Here is a 17,683-nt window from a genome sequence, read left to right as displayed (position 1 = left end):
TTTCAAAGCTTTCTAGAGTAGTTTTGGACTGTAATAAGTTATTTTCATGAGCCTCTCTTCTGAAAGGGCTGTTTTATGAGTGAAATACACAGTTTAAATAATGTTACCCATGGAAGTACACTAAATGTTAGTTTCTGTACACTAAATGTTAGGTTAGTAAACCAAGAGACACAAAAACTAAGAGAACTCAACTTCACTGTGTTTAACTCAGTATAAAAACAGACACCAACAGGGTCGGTGTCTGTAACCTAGGAAAACAAACAACGTCTGGTTTCCAAAAGAGATTCTAACTTGTGGCTACCAAAGAGTGTAACGTTACAAAACAGCACGTAAGCATCAAGTTAGCAACACGTTAGCATCATGTTAGCGTTGCATAACCGTTGATCTCTATCAAACGTCCTTCATATTTATTTGAAGAAACCGACCTGTATTTGAGAGGTGATAAAAAGAGAGCTAATGAAGGTAGGATGAAACTGTTTTTTCTGTTTTTTCAATTGATATATTGTTTGTTTATATATTTAAAGTAGAACATTTTCTTGAAGGCATTAAACTTTTGTGAAAATCATAAAAAATGCAGATGCTGGCTGGCAACTTAAAAAAAACCCGCTAGTGCATAATGTAACTTAAATTCAGGCCTGCCACTTTAATTTGCATCCGATTGTCACACGCATCACGTCAGTACACTGTAAAAAACAACCTATAGAATTTACTCAAAAAAAATTGTTGTAACAATTTGCACTCACTTTGTTTGAGTAAATTATATCCTATATATTTGATTAAAGAGTACCTAAATTTAATTACTATGATAAACTAAAAAAAATTAGGTAAGGTCTACCTATTTTTTTCATAACTAATTACTTATAAAAAAATTAATAACATTAACCCTATTGGTATTAAGCCACAGATCTATTAAATTATTATTAATAATGATAAGCCATTAAGAAACATTACATATTACTTATTCTGAGAGGGTTGAATAAGAAAATAGTCATGCACATGATTGCATAAATTGCTTGCTTTATTGACCAAATAACATTCTGTAAACATTTAAAACTAATTATTGGAAGTACAAAATAACCCCAATACATTTCAAGTGAAATACAACATATCATAGTTTTACATAAAGCTTCTTGAACATATTATTTCATAAAAAAAATAAACCAAAATCATCACGAGATGTTAAAAACCATTAAAAGCAAGATTCCTAAATACTGTTCTTCACGTTATCATTAGAAAATTAAAGAAGACAATAATATGAGAGGAAAAACTGATCTCATTTACCTCAGTAGACTAGCATGCTATATCGATACAAACAAAGATTTCAACTTCATTTAAAACTTATTAAGTGCACAAATACAACTTCATATTATGCTATAACTCACAGTACACGTGCATAAAACATTGAACACTAACAAGAAGTACTTACATTCAATTTTAAGTGATTCAACTTCATATACAAGTCACATATAACATATGAACTCCGAAATACTTTTTTGAACAGACATTACAAAGCGAAAGGCAACGTATATATCCAAGGGCGTTGCACAAGATCTCGGGCCCTATGCATAGCCAGTCCTGATGGGCCCCCATGTCTCCCCTTAATAATATATTCCAGACTTTTCAAGGGCCCTCTCTTCCTTTGGGGCCCTGGTAATCAGTACTGGTTTTACCTCCAGTCCGACGCCCCTGTATATATCCGTAAATTATAATAATAATAATAAAATGGCTTCATAACACAAAACTCAATATTAAACGTTTACAGTTTACAGTAATTATTTAGCATCGACAGCTTTACCGTTGTTTGTTTGTCTGCTCAACGCCCTCCCGTCTGTATCGTACATCAACCGTCCGCTGCTCTCTCTCGTCACGTGGCTTGCTCAAGTTCAACCACTCATATTGAGCAGCTCCGCTGTTCACGAGATTCAGACATGTAAATAATAATAATGGAAGTTAATATTTTAATCATAAATATGGATTTTTATTCGTATTCGCAGGTGCAAGAACTGGGCGATGTTTCATTCAAAGCTAACCTGACTGACATATTTTAACTAGGGCTGTCAATAGATTAAAAAAATTAATCTAGATTAATCGCATGATTTCATGAGTTAACTGCGATTAATCGCAAATTAATCACACATTTTTATCCATTCTAAATTTACCCTAATTTAACACTTTTCGGGTTTTTAATATTCTAATCATATATACATATATAGATGCTTTATGCAAATGTATGTTAACAACAGCCTGTTTACATTTTAACAGAATCACCAGCCATTGTTTTGTATATGAATTTTCCTTTCAGAAGATTTTTCTTTCTCCATTTTTGTTTGCTGCTGCATCATTTGTGACCTGTGCTGGCAAGTTGAGTCGGAATTAGCAAATTAAAAAAAAAAATAGTTGTTCATATTTTGACATTCTCTATTAAAACATAGAACAATGCATGATTTGTTGAAATATAACAAATTATGACAGAACTACACGTGTTTGAAGTTGAAAGAGTCAAATTACCACAAAAATGTCCACATCCATACATTATATTACCACATTAATACCTTAAAATCACTGGTAAAACTAATAGATTTAGCACACACAAAGCAAAAACATCATCAATGTATGTTCAACTTTTTTTCCTTTTTTTTGATTGACATTGAGACAGACTGCTTAAAATCTAAGTGATCTAATATAATGTTACACATCAGATATTTTTACCCAACAGTTAACCAAACATTTACTTAAAACATAACAGATTATAGAGCCTACCTGCGTGAATTCTTATCAATATTTGTAAAACTGTAATTTTGTGTAGATGTCTTTATATCCGGGTCGCGCACTCTCGCGTCTGTGTGCACACGCTTCAGATGTCAGTCAGTCAGCGTGAGGAGATCGCTTTTGAGTCTTGTCGCTCTTAATAACTCTTTAACATTAATCAGGTACCGAACTTTATCTCTCTTAATGACTATTTTAACATCAAACAAGTCCTGCAGTCTATTTTATAAGTCATGCATAAAAGCGAAACCAAAATGAATTGAGACGCATTTTTGTATTAGATTAAGCATTAGGAGGACGGTAACTAACGTTACACCTCTCAGACGTATAAATAAAGATCATATCAGATGTCCAACGAGCATTTAGAGCATTGGATTTGGTAGACGGACCGATTTGCTTAATGTTCTTATTTCTATGAAAACCTTTTACTCATTTAGAGAGAGTCACATTTGTCTGCGTCTCTGTTCATTCAACTATGGGCTGGACCAAGGGTCAAACAGAAATTGCGTGTTGCGTTAATCTCCGTTAATAAAATTAGTGGCGTTAAAATGAATTTGCGTTAACGCGTTATTAACGCGTTAATTTTGACAGCCCTAATTTTAACCTATCAATCTGTCAACAACAGAGACAGGGAAGCACGCAAATGACTAAACTTCTGGTAGATTTTACAGTTAAAGGAACAGTATGTAGGATTGTGGCCAAAACTGGTATTGCAATCACAAAACTTGTGGCTAAAACTGGTACTGCAATCACACAACTGGTGGCCAATAGACAAAATGACAACATAAACATCAGTTGAGGGCTGCAACTCCACTTTTTAAATGACAATATCCTGGCCAGACCACTGTTGTCAGTGATATAAGTATTTGAAATGACCATGATTTCTTAATGTCTGGTGACATATCAGGGCCATTTTATGATTAATTGATATAAATTTCTTACATACTGTTCCTTTAACTTAACATTTCCATTCATGATGATATCAACAAGTTAAATAAAAACTTACCTGTCAACAAACCGCAGTTCTCCCGCCGATATGATATGAAAAATGGTGACTCGAGTCCCGCCTGGATGTTGATTCATGCGGTGCTAAGGCCAATATTTTGGGGTATATGTTACTTATTTTTTTAGTATTGCAGTTATTACTGTTAAAAATTGGATAGTGAAGGTAGAGTATACCCATTATTTTTTATTTTACTTGCTAGCTTATATACTTAATTAAATTATAACTCATTTTCATGGGTTAAATTTAACACCCTCCAGAGTAATTTTTTACAGTGTACAGACGGTTCATTGATTAGTAGTAATTCGCCATCTGCCAAATTTTTCCCATCTGCCGAATCATTCCAACTGCCGGTGGCCGGTTCTGAAAGTAGGTGATGCCGATTTACTAATAATCAAGGTACCATCTATACTGACGTGATGTGTGTGACAATCGCATGTGATGTATTATGTAGCCCTACTTAAAATGTATGAAAAGTTTATTTACGATTTTTGTGGATTTGAGGTCGGACCCAACAAAGTAGGGCCTGCAACATCTATGAGTAGATTCTTGGAGAAACCGACATTGAACTGTGCCCATTGACGAAGCAGTCACTTGTGAAATGTTTAGAACAGATGGCTAAGCTTGAACTAATTGTTGTGGAATTTCCAAATAAATGAACATTAACCATTGGTCTCATATATTTTTTAGAAGCCTGTGCAATGATTTAGTTTCCTGACATCCAATTGATTGAACAGTGTTTTCTCAACATGGTGCAATATTCATTGGGGGTTTGTTTGGTAGAAAGGGGGTGGATGGTGACAGTGCTTTGGGTGGTGACTGAAGGCGGTGACTAAGTATTCCTGATGTCAGGTTTTTACGGAAGTCACAATGGCTTGTGAAAAATAACAGCTACTTCAAGCAAGCTGTGTGAATTTGACTGTGAAATGACTGTTTTGAAATTTATATGGCACTTACATAGCCCCTAGACCTCAGTTATCATGAAAAAAGCCATAAAATTTCAGATTTGACAATATGGGACATTTAAAGGAAAACACCACCATTTTTCAATATTTTACTATGTTCTTACCTCAACTTATATTGTATGGCGGAAGAGCACTTATTATGCAGCACTTCGACCGCGGGCTCAGTAATATTGACGAAAGTTTGAGCGAGAGGGGGAGCAGTCAGTAGTGATGATGTTACTGCGTGCAAACTAAGTGCTCTTCTGCTGTACAATATAGTTGTCATTTTTTATCCGTTAAAAAAAAACACGTTTTATTTTGTGCCACCATACTTACTTGTGTTACTACTCATGTAACAGTCTTTAAATAGGGAAAACATGGAAGTTTTCGGTGGCTTCTAAATTAATCCTTGTTTGGATCCTAAGGAATGAATGGTGCTAGGCTAAATGCTAACACATTCTGACGCTCTGTACAAAGATTAAGTGCACGCATTGAAAACAGATAGGTATGTATTAATTCGTCTAAGTTAAGGTAAGAACATAGTAAAATATTTAAAAATGGTGGTGTTTTCCTTTAAAGGTACAAAAGTGATTTAGTCACTTAAATTTCTCTCACTGCTGTTTGATTAACATGAATGACAGACAGGAGCAATATTAGGGAACTTTAGGTAACCATTCAAGACCAAATTCCAAATCCAATACTGTTAGGCATGCGTTATCTTTTTTAGTGGTTTACTGTCTTCGAAGACCTAAATGACCGTTTCTATGAAGATACTTGCAAAGACGGCATTTTGACGCACATTTGACATATTTAAGGCCAATAAAGCAGCAAAAATGCGAGCTTAATGAGCAGTGGATGCGTGGCTTGTGCACTCCTCTCACACAGGAACAGAGCGCATATAGCCCAGTTGTTTGTGTTTCAATGGCTTAAAAGCACTTTAAAACTGCAGTGTTAAACATATGTGCGAACGTTACGTTTTTGTTACCACGCACACAGCAACATGACTTAAGCGTGTACCTGCATAAGTTGACAATTTTTTATAGTTTTTATCAAATATGTTTATCATACCTACCCCTAGCAACTATGCTTAAGTAAAGTAGTAGACAGATGCACAACATGTATGACAAATATTCAAATACATTTATTCACAGAAAATCATCCCTTCGTTATTGATGATGCTTTAGTGGTCCGCTCCTGTATCAACAGAAAGGGTCCCTCTATTGAATTTATTTTTACTTCTTGCAGGAGAATGTCGGATAGGGAACTAAATAATTAAAGAAAAGGGACCCTTTTTGACTGCATCAACCATGGCACTGCTGGTAAGCTCTACAACATTGTGTAATCTTTTTGTCAGTTACGTTTAGGCTATTTATGGAGGACGAAAAATGACTTAAGTGTAAATAAATAAATAACAAAAAACATAAATGCAGAAATAAATAAACGTAGAAATACAGAAATAAATAAATGCAGAAATAAATAAGTAATTAATAAAATGCAGAAATAAATGAATGTAGCCATTTCTGTTATACATTTATTTCTACATTTACTTCTACATTTATTTATTTTAACATTTATCTATGTATTTCTGTGTCCGTATGTTAATAAGGTAGGCGGTCCCAACCTCTCTCAATGCAGGATTGGTTAAACAGGATCGTTGTGGCTCCATTACCGCAGCTACATACAGTCCTTACATATGGCAGAGTTTTTAGGAACTACTGATACTGATTGACGCAGGGTCCGCAGGCATGAGTGAACGCATTTAGCATGCTGGATATGATCAATATCAGTTGCTAATGGAATGGCTTTGCACCGCATGAATGAGCACTGTGTGAGCGATGCATACTTTTTGGCAGCTATATTAACAAGTTAGCATTCATACAGCATGCGTGAGCAAAGCCGAAGCAGGTCAGCATGGATTGCCGCAAGCTCATGGATTAATGCAAAAAGTCATACATTTACCATAAAAACACTCACATTTTATCTAGTGTGTTTTAAACAGTTTAGCAATTTCAAAAAAGGCAAATAACCAAAAAAACACTGTTGCCAAGGGTCCTTTTTGCCCAAACCACAAAAGCACATTTAAATGATCTATAATACAAATCTAACTTAAACTGAAGATTTATTTTGTCAATTTCTTTAATTACAAATACACAGCATTAACTCTCCCCTACATGAATGAATCCTAATCTTTATTTCTCAAAGAAACAGACATTATATGCTTACTTTATATTGTTGGAGGTGAACAGGATTGCATCATGCTGTCAATCACTGACTTCTTATCCCTCGTCTAGAGCAATGGATAAAGAGTCATGGACTTTTCTATAACTGTCAATACACAGACCTGAAAAGCATGAAAACAATGTGAATCAAACAAATCACAGTTAATATTTCTGCACAGCCACAACGATCCTGTTTAACCAATCCTGCATTGAGAGAGGTTGGGACCGCCTAACTTATTAACATACAGACACAGAAATACATAAATAAATAGATGTAGAAATGCATAAATAAATGTAAAAATAATACATGTAGAAATACATAGTAATAAATGTATTATAACATAAATGGTGCAAAAATAAATTTTGACAAAACAATATATATATATACAATATATATTTTTATTTATATCTGCATTTATTTATTTTGCATGCATGTGTTTATTTATTTATTTATTTACTTATTTATTTTTGCACTTATGTATTTATTCATTCATTTGTTTTGTATTTCTACATTAATTAATCAATTTATTTCTGAATTTATTTAATAAATTAATTAATTTTCCATTTCTGCATTTATGTATTTGTTCATTTATTTATTTATGTATTTCTACATTTATTTATTAATTTATTTACACTTAAGTCATTTTTTCCTCGTCCATAACTATTTCTTTGACATCTTTTGCATGGCCAGGTATCTCTGAGGTTTTTTCAGTTTTGTTTTACATATTCTATATAACTAATAGCTTTAGATTGCAAATCCAGTGGGCAGTGGTTGTATGGCACTCAGAGAGACACAAAGGCTCAATTCACATTAAATCCTTGGTTGTGTTTCTTTCTTTCTTTTCTATCTCTGTTACCCCATTCTACTAGGTTGGCTTGCTTTTGATTTTGGTGAAACTATAGCATTTATTTAAGTTTTAGTTGCACATCATGAGGTCTGACATTGCATGGTCTCAGTTTTGTGTAAAGTGATTTCTTGAGCAGTTGTCTAACAGCAGATCAAGTTCTAAGAAAATAGAGTCTGGCTAAGATGAATTGATGCAAATGCACTTTCTCTTGCTGTGTGCTATGCGATTCTGCACTCAGGTGAGAGAAAGTCCATCTTTATTAAAGTGAGACTTACATGAACAATACTTTTATGGTTCTCTATTACGCTACCTTTAAGAGCGAATCAATGTGCTAATGCTGTCCAAGTCTGAGATAATATGATATTGAGTTTTCCTCAAATATTGCATTACCACAGCTCAAATCAATTGATAAACTTCCATTCAATGTGGTGGAGTATTTAATTGAGTCAGAGTCAATTGCATTTGTGCATGCCTGCAGAGGTGCTGACAGAAGTAAACACTTAAGCACGATACTGTCTAAGCAGAGTTAGAGTGATTGAACTCTCTGCTGTGTCAGAAATGTGGGCTCTTATAGTGGGCTCTAATACAAGTTCATAAAAACAAAAGAAAAAAACATTAGAATTTAAGATTAGAAATTGACATGATTAGAAATCTTTACAGTAATAGAATGTGTAAGATACTAGCACAATGATTGTCCTATAGCGGTGGCCAAAATTATTAGAACACCTGACGGATCTGAAAATATTGTCTTTTTTGCCTCCAAAACATTATTTCATTTTATAATGATTATTGGTCTGAGCACAACAAATATCAGATAAAGTTAGTCATACTGTTTTTATCCACTTAACTTTAACCTCCTAAGACCCGAGCTTTGGCTTGGATTTTAGATTTTTTTTTAGCTATTTGGGGTTAAGAAGAACCAATAAATATAATAACTATAATTTATTATAAACATTATATTTTTCTTTGAACATGAGGCAGTGTAATTGTCCACGTTTGTGTACAACAGGTTCCAGTTACACAGAATTAAGTATTATGGTGCAAACAACAAAAAAATGTGATGTTCACGTATGTGGAAAACACCAGGTCTTAGGAGGTTAAAATTTGGTATGTTCACTTTTTTTAATTACAGCAGCACATCTCTCTGGCATAGTGTAAAAATATTTCCTCAGAACTTTATCTGTAATGTTATACCATGCCTTCTGCAACTCAAGCCAAAGGCTTTCCTTTGAATGTTTTCCAACTCGCCCCAAATTTGCTCAAGGGGGTTGAGGTCCGGACTTTGAGGGGGCCAGTAAGGAAAATGAACTAAATCTCTTACAATCATCATTATGCTCTATAAACCATAGAATAGAGCCATCATAAGGATATTAAGGTTATTTTCCTTACTGACCCGCAAAAGGTGGACACTTCAAATATTAAAGTTAAATGTGAATAAAAACAATACTACTCACTTCATCTGATACTTCTTGTGCTCAGAGCAATGATCATTATGAAATTAAATCATGTTTTGGAGGCAAAAAAAGGTCAGTATTTTCAGATCTGTTAGGTGTTCCAATAATTTTGGCCAACACTGTAGAATAATCAGATTACTCTGAATAAGTTATTTTTTATGTTTGCACTAAGCAACCATAATAGTTTTCAGTTTAAATTGCAAAATTAACCCTGTCCACTCTCTTTTACAGACATAGCTCCAACATCAACCTGCACCGCAAACTACTGACCAAAGAGCTAGATGACATTGTATTGGACCCCCAGCTTACGACCCTGCCTAAGGATCTGCGTGCTGAGTTCTTGACAAAGATCTATGCTGGCCACAATTTGGGACTTGAGGGGGTGGAGAATCCAATCAGTGGCCCACAAGAAGGCATAGGCTACCAGAAGAGGGGGTCTTCAGCCACTACAGTATATTCACACAGCAACGGCTATTATCGTGGCACCACTGATGACTACATGGTTCTGGACCTGAGCACCACCTCCAGCATACAGTCAAGTGGCAGTGTGCAGTCCTCACAGGAGTCTGATGAGGGTAGCGATGAGGGCATCCTGCTGGATGACCTGGATGGTACAAGTGACATTGATGACTGCAACCTCAGCACTGGGGGTGTGCCACTGGAGGGTAGGGATGGGGAAGAGACCAGGAACGACAGACGAGTAGAAAACCTAGAGGATGAGTTGCAACGCTGTGACCCAACCATCTCATCATATATCTTGCCATCTAGTGGAGGTAATGGATCAAATGGCATCCTTTGCACCATCTGCCACAAAATGTATAGTAACAAAGGGACTCTTCGGGTGCACTACAAAACTGTTCATCTGCGTGAAATGCACAAATGCAAAGTACCTGGCTGTAACATGATGTTTTCTTCTGTAAGAAGCAGAAACAGGCATAGCCAGAACCCCAACCTACACAAAAATGCCCCCTATACCACAGTGGTTGATTAGAACAGACATCCCTCCCTATCCTGTTGCCCCAAGCTACATGTAGGGTAAGTGTACCCATTAAGCCCACCAAAATCTAATTTTGAGTATTTTTTATATAAATATTAAGATGGTATAAAATTTGGTAAAATGCAAGATTTATCTCTCATTTGAAAATTAATTAATTAGTTGATGTACATTTAATAACGATAAAGATATTTTATGAATAAAGTCAGAAGTCTTGAGTGGGATTAATTGGTACCATTTAAGCCCACGTGTTCCAAATAAACCCACTTCATGATTGATTCACAAAATATAAAAATGACTAATTTTGAAGTAAAACATTATATTTTTTCAGTGACAGGAAAACATAAAAAAAAACATATTTTACCAATGTTTGTGAGTGCCTGTACTAAATAAAATTCAACATTAATAACATGCAGAATGCAACCCTTATGCAATAATTTAAAATAATCTGCGCTACAAAATAATTTATGACTTATTTATTTGTTGATGAATGTAAAATTAATCACAAAACATTTAGGGGCGGTTTCACAGACAGGGCATATCCTAGTCCCAGACTAAAATGCATATTTGAGCTGTCTTAATTTGAAAAGATCTTGTACTGACATACTGTATTTATTCACAGTATTGTTTTTTGTAAGGTTTATTTGTAAAAACTACTTAAATCTCATAATATAACTAAGGCCTTGTTCCTGGATTAATCTAAACCCTGTCTGGGAAACCACGCCATAGTGTTTGTAGTTTACATGCTTAATTTTTTTGCAATCTTTAAAATCTTTTAGTAAGGTTTATGGTTTGACCCTGAGATTAGTTTTATGTGCAAGCTAATAAAACTCATCTTTTCATTTAAAGAAAATAGGATAACGTACTATTTGTTCATACACAAAAAATGTAACTTAACATTGACAAATGTGATTGGTATGCAATAAAAATATCAGCAAACTAATAAATTACTGAACTGGTTAAAATAATGAGCAGATAAAATATGATTTTCTCTTTTTATTTTTTGACGTCAAAGTTAAAAGTGGGCTTAAAGGGTACATGGGCTTAATGGCTACTTACCCTACTCAATGTAACAGCCTCCTCTCCACTGCACAGCAGCCATTACATAACGCCATAAGAGCATAGTTTCTCTCAAAACCTAAAGCAGCATTGTGCCCATTTTACATTTTTTGTTTTTGGAAGCATATGACTGAACATTAGACAACATAGGACCCTCTATGCCTGACTCGGAAATCTTTTGGATCTTTTATTTGTTACTGTTGCCTGCAGAAATGATAATACTGATAAAAAACTTGATGTATTTGTGACAGCTTTTAAGTATCCCTTACAAGAGCATGACTGGCTTAAATATGTAAATAATAATGTCCTGAGGGGCTTTGGTGTAAAACAGTTGTATTGATGGTTGATATTTTTTTCTTTTTTTTGTGTTATGGGTGGGTTGGTTGTCCAAAACATTCACTTTGAAAGTTAATCAAGGCAAAGTAGGATTTACCTAGCTTGGTTCTTTTATGTTGGGTTTAAAATGTTTTACCTTAAAAAGAGAAATGAAATTCATGTGACTTGTGACTTGTTTTATCTACCTGTTAGATATTCAGATAGAGCTGGCATGCCTTTAGCTCTAAAAAGATACATTTTTTCTTTTATTTTCTTATGTTTATAGCTTTAGTATAAAAATAAAAGAACAAAAACCAGTTTTGCACATTGCAACTATATGAGTTGTATTATTTTATGGATAAAACATAATAATGAGTGTCCAACAGAAAGTAAAATTTTTAAGAACACAGTGCCAGCTGTAATTACTGAACCTTTAACAGAAATATGCCATATCTTCATATGAGAGTAATCACATTTGACATGAAGAAAAAAATAAGTGTTACTGGTAAAATGTATGGTCAATTGCTGAATTTGCTCAAAGGTTAGGAAGGCAATCTTTTAACTGCATGTATTGTTACTGTAAAACATTTAGTCTCTATTTTGTCTTTATTAATTTGATCCATTTAATCCTCTGCAAACTGTCTGAATCTTTTAACCCATTTATACATAACAAGACATTGGGGAAATTGGTACTAAATATTATGCAGTTAAAAAGTACGTACATATGGGCATTTTTTTGTATCTGTGGTATGGCTACTTATTACTTTTAGCTCACTTTTAACAACTAATCCCATTGCTATCAGTTGCTGTCAATTTGAATAAATGCAGTAAAGCAATACTTGTACTCCATGTGGTTTAAAAAGTATTAAAGCTGGATAAAGACATGGGGAGGTGCGGATGGAATTAGGAGAGGAAACAATATGCATTATTAAAAATATAATGCTCCAACGCTCCAAGGTATTTCTGAACCAATACCTCACATCAATTCATTAAGTAAACCTACACTGACGAAAATGCTGGATTGATTCAACCCATGGTTGGGTATAATACAGTATGCACAAACCCAACCACTGGGATAAATGAATATAGAAAATGTCCATATCTGACCCAACCATGGGTTAAAACAACCCAGTTTAGGTTAATTTCAATCTAACCATTGGGTTTGTCTGTATTTTACCCAACCAGTTGAAAAACAGTATTTTTACAGCTTATTCTGTAAATGGCAATACTGTGTGATTTAAAGAAGTCCAACTCTCTGTATGTTTCTCTTCCCTATTTCCCTTACTCTATTTTTTGCCTCTAAAGTCCTTTTCACACAGACATTACAGAAAATACACGGAAAATGCATTTAGGATTTTTCCGGGATCGTTTGATTTTAGGTCCATTCACACTGCCAATCATTTTCTGGAATCTGTGCGTGCATTCACACAAATTCTGTAAAGATCCCATAAAGACATGTGATGTGATTAAAGTCCTGTACTTGGTAGTTTTTTTTCTCCACAACGTCTAAAGTTTGATTATTATCAGATATTTCTCTCTTCAGAAACCATGCACGTGCATTTTTGTTTATGATAAGATTATAAAGGAGTGTGTTACGCGCTGTTCTAGTATGCTGGTGAATGATCTTAGCCTCAGAGTGGATATTTGACAAGCTCCCTTATCTCTGCTTCATTCCAGTTTGCAGACATTTCTGATCGTGAATCTTAATGTGTACTTACAACCCCCTTTTAAAGAGCTGAACAATTTTTCTTGTGGCGATGCATGCATTTTTGTTTATTCTAAGCATAAATGAGCGCATGACGCGCTATTCTTTTATGCTGCTGAATGATCTCAGCTTCAGCGCGAATAGTGACTAGCTCCATGATATATGCTTCATTCCAGACATTTCTCATTGTGAATGTTCATCTGCATGTAAATCCTTCATTTTAAAGAGCTGAACCATAACTTTATGTTGAGGTGACACGCGTGTCCTCACTACAGCACTCTCCTTACGGCATAGTTTGTGCTTCTTATTCAGACACAACGTTTTCCATGTGTCTTACGGCAATGTTACTAGGTCCCTTTATCCGAGAGCAACCTCAGAACATTTTACATTTACATTTTGTCTTCACACAGATGCCTGTCTGCCAATTTTACAGAAATTTTCTGGGACCAAAGTGCTGTGTGAATTAGGTGAATGAAGTGTAATTGGACCCTGCCCTCTGCCATAACTGCAACACAGTGAGAAGACACAGAGAGATGGAGACTCATAGTGTATGCTTAAGTTCATGTGATTGCTGTAAGATAAAGTGTTACTTGTCTGTGTATTTCAAACTAGGGGAAATATGAGCAAAGAAAGCTGCGTCTCCCTTTACTGTCATTGAAGTGCTTATTTTCCTGCTGCCTATAAGGTTTATAAGAGAGTTTCACTCCAGACACCTTCAAAAACAACTCCTGTATTACTAACAGCTTTAGAAAACGACAGCAAAATCACATATTAACCTCAAAACAAAAAGAACTTTTAAAGCTAACAGATGCTAATGCTTTTCCTAAGTCAACCAAATTGGAAAAAAGTTTAGTGCATTTAAATACATGGGTGATATTACAAACAAAAGTAATCAACCTCTAGGCCTCTGTATTCATCAAACTGTCAAAAAAAGTCAAATCAGATTTAATGATTATAAAGACCTGAAACAGGGGAAAGCCCATTTTAATTAATTTAGTTTTACAGATGTAAAGAGTAGTTGAAAAGCTTGTAAATTAAAATGTAGTCATAGTGGCCAGATGTTAGAGGTGGAGAAGGTTTTTAGGGTCAATTATTACACAGGAGAAGAGGATCAGAAAGAAAAAGGAAAGAGTGCAGAATGAAACAGAAAGAAAAAAAGATTTTTTTCTAGTATGTATTTTGTACTGGATAGTTATTTGCTAATCCTCTACTGCCCCCTTCCGTTCCTGTTTGGTTCTTTTTTTAATTGAAAAACAAAAGCATTATTTTTCTTTTGAAAATCTAACCAGATCTATGCACAGCAAAGTGCAGTTATTCCTTTCCTAACATAAGGGTTTTCATGGTTTTACGGAAAGAAACATAAAAGTGAGTCTAAGTGAGCCTTAAATATTTCATTAGATCACTGCAGCTCTGAGGACAGGACCATCACAGTCCATTAATACTGAATGTAATCTCATGCAAAGGTGATTTTAAGTTTCTGTTTTAACACGGTTATCTTGAGGACATGGGTTAATAAAGCACAAACAGCAGATCAAATGGAATTCTTTCTTTCCACACTAAAAAAATTCACACTAAAGCATTTCTAATTCTAAATCAAACTATTGTTACAGTTTGATTTACATGAAAAAAGTTCTGTAATGCAAGTAAAATATTTACTTTTTGTGCAGCAACAACAATAAATAAGCTTGAAATATTTTGTGAATTTTTAATATTTTGTGAACCTGTTTTAATGTGATGTTTGTTGTAGTTGTCTTGTTCATTTGTTAGTTTTTTCCCATTCATGAACAGCATCAGAGGATTAACAATGATGTTAAAGTAGTTCATCTTATCCACAAGGCAGACAGATTGACAACCTCTTTAAATGATTTAATATCTTTTGGTGTCTTTTGTATCACAACCTTTTATTTTATCTGCATTTCATTTCATTTTATTTTGCATTAAATGCATATGATTTGTAAAAGGAATTTTATTCAGTTTTTGTCCAAATACCTCTTGAACTTTGTATCAGAATTCTTGTACAATTTTTATATTAAAGATTTATCAGTCACTGGCACAATAAGGCTGTAATTATTTTTTAATAGAGATTTCTATAAACCCCCTATTTATAATGCATTATAGACATTTGTAATGCATTGTAATGCAGGCATAATGTCTCATAATAAATGTTATAATGTTAAATATTTGATTATTTAAAGTCTAATAAATAATCAAAACAAAAGATACAATACATTATAATACTGCTTATGTGTGGTTATAACTGTCAGGGATGGGGAAGACAGAACCCAAGTGCAGACAGTTCTCAACCAAAAAGACTTTTATTATATAACAAAAACTCCCTTGAGGGGGTAAACAAGGCAAGAATTAAATAATAGCCAGGCAAAAACAAGACAAAGGCTGTTTCTCAATTCTAAGAACGCAAAGAACGGACTTGCGTTCTCGTGGAGACTGGTCTTGCCAGGCGACCTTGGAAGAACGAACTCAGAAGGTCGCGAGAACACAGAACGCACCTGTGAGAATTGATATGTGTGCGATCTTCCTGCTGGTCACGTGACCTCCCCAGATTTCAACGCGCCAGTCTGCACTCAATGCATCCTCGATATCAAGAACTCATCCGGGTATTTTCATGCGTCCTCTGTACTTGCGTTCTTGAGAATTGGAATTGAACTTCGACTGTTGATGATGACGTAGAGCGAGGACACAAGGACGCAAGATCGCTGAAGAACGCATATTGAGAAACAGCCAGAGACTCCAAAACAGCCAATGACACACAATGATCCAGCACAAGACAGCAGACAGAATGGCATTAAATAGGGGGGAACTTAACTAGGGAACGAGGACAAACAGGTGAAGGGCATAAATTAATAATGAATAATTAACAAGGAAACGAGGGGGCGGGGTCAAGACTTAAGACAGGAGAGCACGAGGTACACAAAACATAAACACAGGCCACGTGACTCTCCACACAAAACAAGACAACAGTGAGGACTGTAATGAATGTCACATGAAACACATAAAAGACATACAGGGCTGACAGGATCATGACAATAACTTTAAAGATTTTAATGATTTATGAAGCCATGATGAACTCCACCACGACGCAAGGAAACATTCACTAAGGTTCGTAAATCCTTCTGTCCAAACAGTTACGAAGGTTAAACTATGAATCTAAAGGAAACAGAGATATAATTTTTCCATGTAATTCTATCAGTAGCAAAACGATAAAAACATATTGTGTGGGTTAAATTCTCATATGCCTTGCTAAATGATAAAGAGGTGGTTTCCCAGACAGGTATTAGACTAGTCCCAGACTAAAATAAATGTAAGAGCTGTACAAACTGAAAACAACTTGCAGTGGCACATCTTAAAATACATCACTGCCCTTAGTTTTGCCTCAGAATGCACACAAGTTGCGTTTTAGTAAAGCATGTTGGTTAAAACTATTTATATTTCCTAATTAAACTAAGGCCTAGTCCTGGTTTAGGTTAATCCCTGTCTGGGAAACCACCCCAAATTGTTAAGAAATTGGGATAAAACAGGAACAGAGAGTTTCTGTCAAAAAATCATAACGTTCAAACATTTTATTCTGCTAAATTTCCATCTCCTAATGTCTCAGCGATTCTCAAGTCAGATGTAAGATTGTCTAGGTCACGCATGCTCTGCGTGGGAGGAAGAGTTGACAGGTTTTTTACAGATTTCGACAAATGTGGGTATAGTTTTTGGTTTCTGCCCAAAAGTTTACAACGTTAAAATGTTTAGAACGTGCTAAACTTTGATTAAGTAAACATTAAATAGGATCATTGGTGAGAAACGAGAAAAGAGTGTGCTTGTCGGATCATTGCTAGTGGTTTCGGAAAGAAAGCGGCGGCGTGTTCATCTTGAAAGAGTATTCATGGTGGTTGTATACATTTTGAAAGATTCTGCACATCAAAGCTCTGTTTGATGGCAGCTAGAGCAGAGGTCCTCAACCACCGGGTCGCAACCCAGTACCAGGTTGTGGACAAGTTGCCACAGAGTTGCAAGAACGTCCTGAAAAAATGTGTATGATAGCCATGTAAAAGCTTACTCTGGTATTTTGTCCTTTAAGAGCCGACTTCAAATAACACTGATCATTTCTACAGAGCCGTGGTCTCTCTTTTTCTTGGTCTCTATCTCTCTACCAGCCCATCAGCGATCACATTGCTGTCATTGCTGAGTTTGAGCATACAGTCCTTCTAAAACACATTGCAAATGTACTTTGCAAATAATGTCAATACGTGAAGACGTATAACATCACAAATGACTGAAAAGTAATTTCAGAATTATCCAGCAATCGTGGCACCATGATCAAAATAAACTCTTTTACTGCAATAATAATATATAACGGGCACACTTTTAAC

At 35.0% G+C, this 17,683-nt stretch overlaps 1 protein-coding gene across 7 annotated transcripts in view; it reads left to right on the top strand.

Moving 5' to 3' along the window:
- Nucleotides 1-15,360, top strand: part of bnc2 (basonuclin zinc finger protein 2) — a 384,791-nt gene extending 369,431 nt beyond the window's left edge. For 5 of the 7 annotated variants that reach the window (XM_055205285.2, XM_055205283.2, XM_073863763.1 and 2 more), the window contains one exon: nucleotides 9,466-11,938. In XM_055205285.2, the coding sequence (XP_055061260.2) occupies nucleotides 9,466-10,225 (760 nt within the window). In that variant the 3' untranslated portion in view covers nucleotides 10,226-11,938. Of the gene's footprint in view, nucleotides 1-5,958; nucleotides 6,033-9,465; nucleotides 11,939-13,717 lie in introns of those variants that run through there. The other 2 variants (XM_055205284.2, XM_055205289.2) reach the window with 2 other exon arrangements.
- Nucleotides 15,361-17,683: the final 2,323 nt, after the last annotated feature.

This window comes from Misgurnus anguillicaudatus, chromosome 3, assembly GCF_027580225.2.
Source record: "Misgurnus anguillicaudatus chromosome 3, ASM2758022v2, whole genome shotgun sequence".
NCBI lineage: Eukaryota > Metazoa > Chordata > Actinopteri > Cypriniformes > Cobitidae > Misgurnus > Misgurnus anguillicaudatus.
This window is presented reverse-complemented; position numbering and strand designations above follow the sequence as displayed.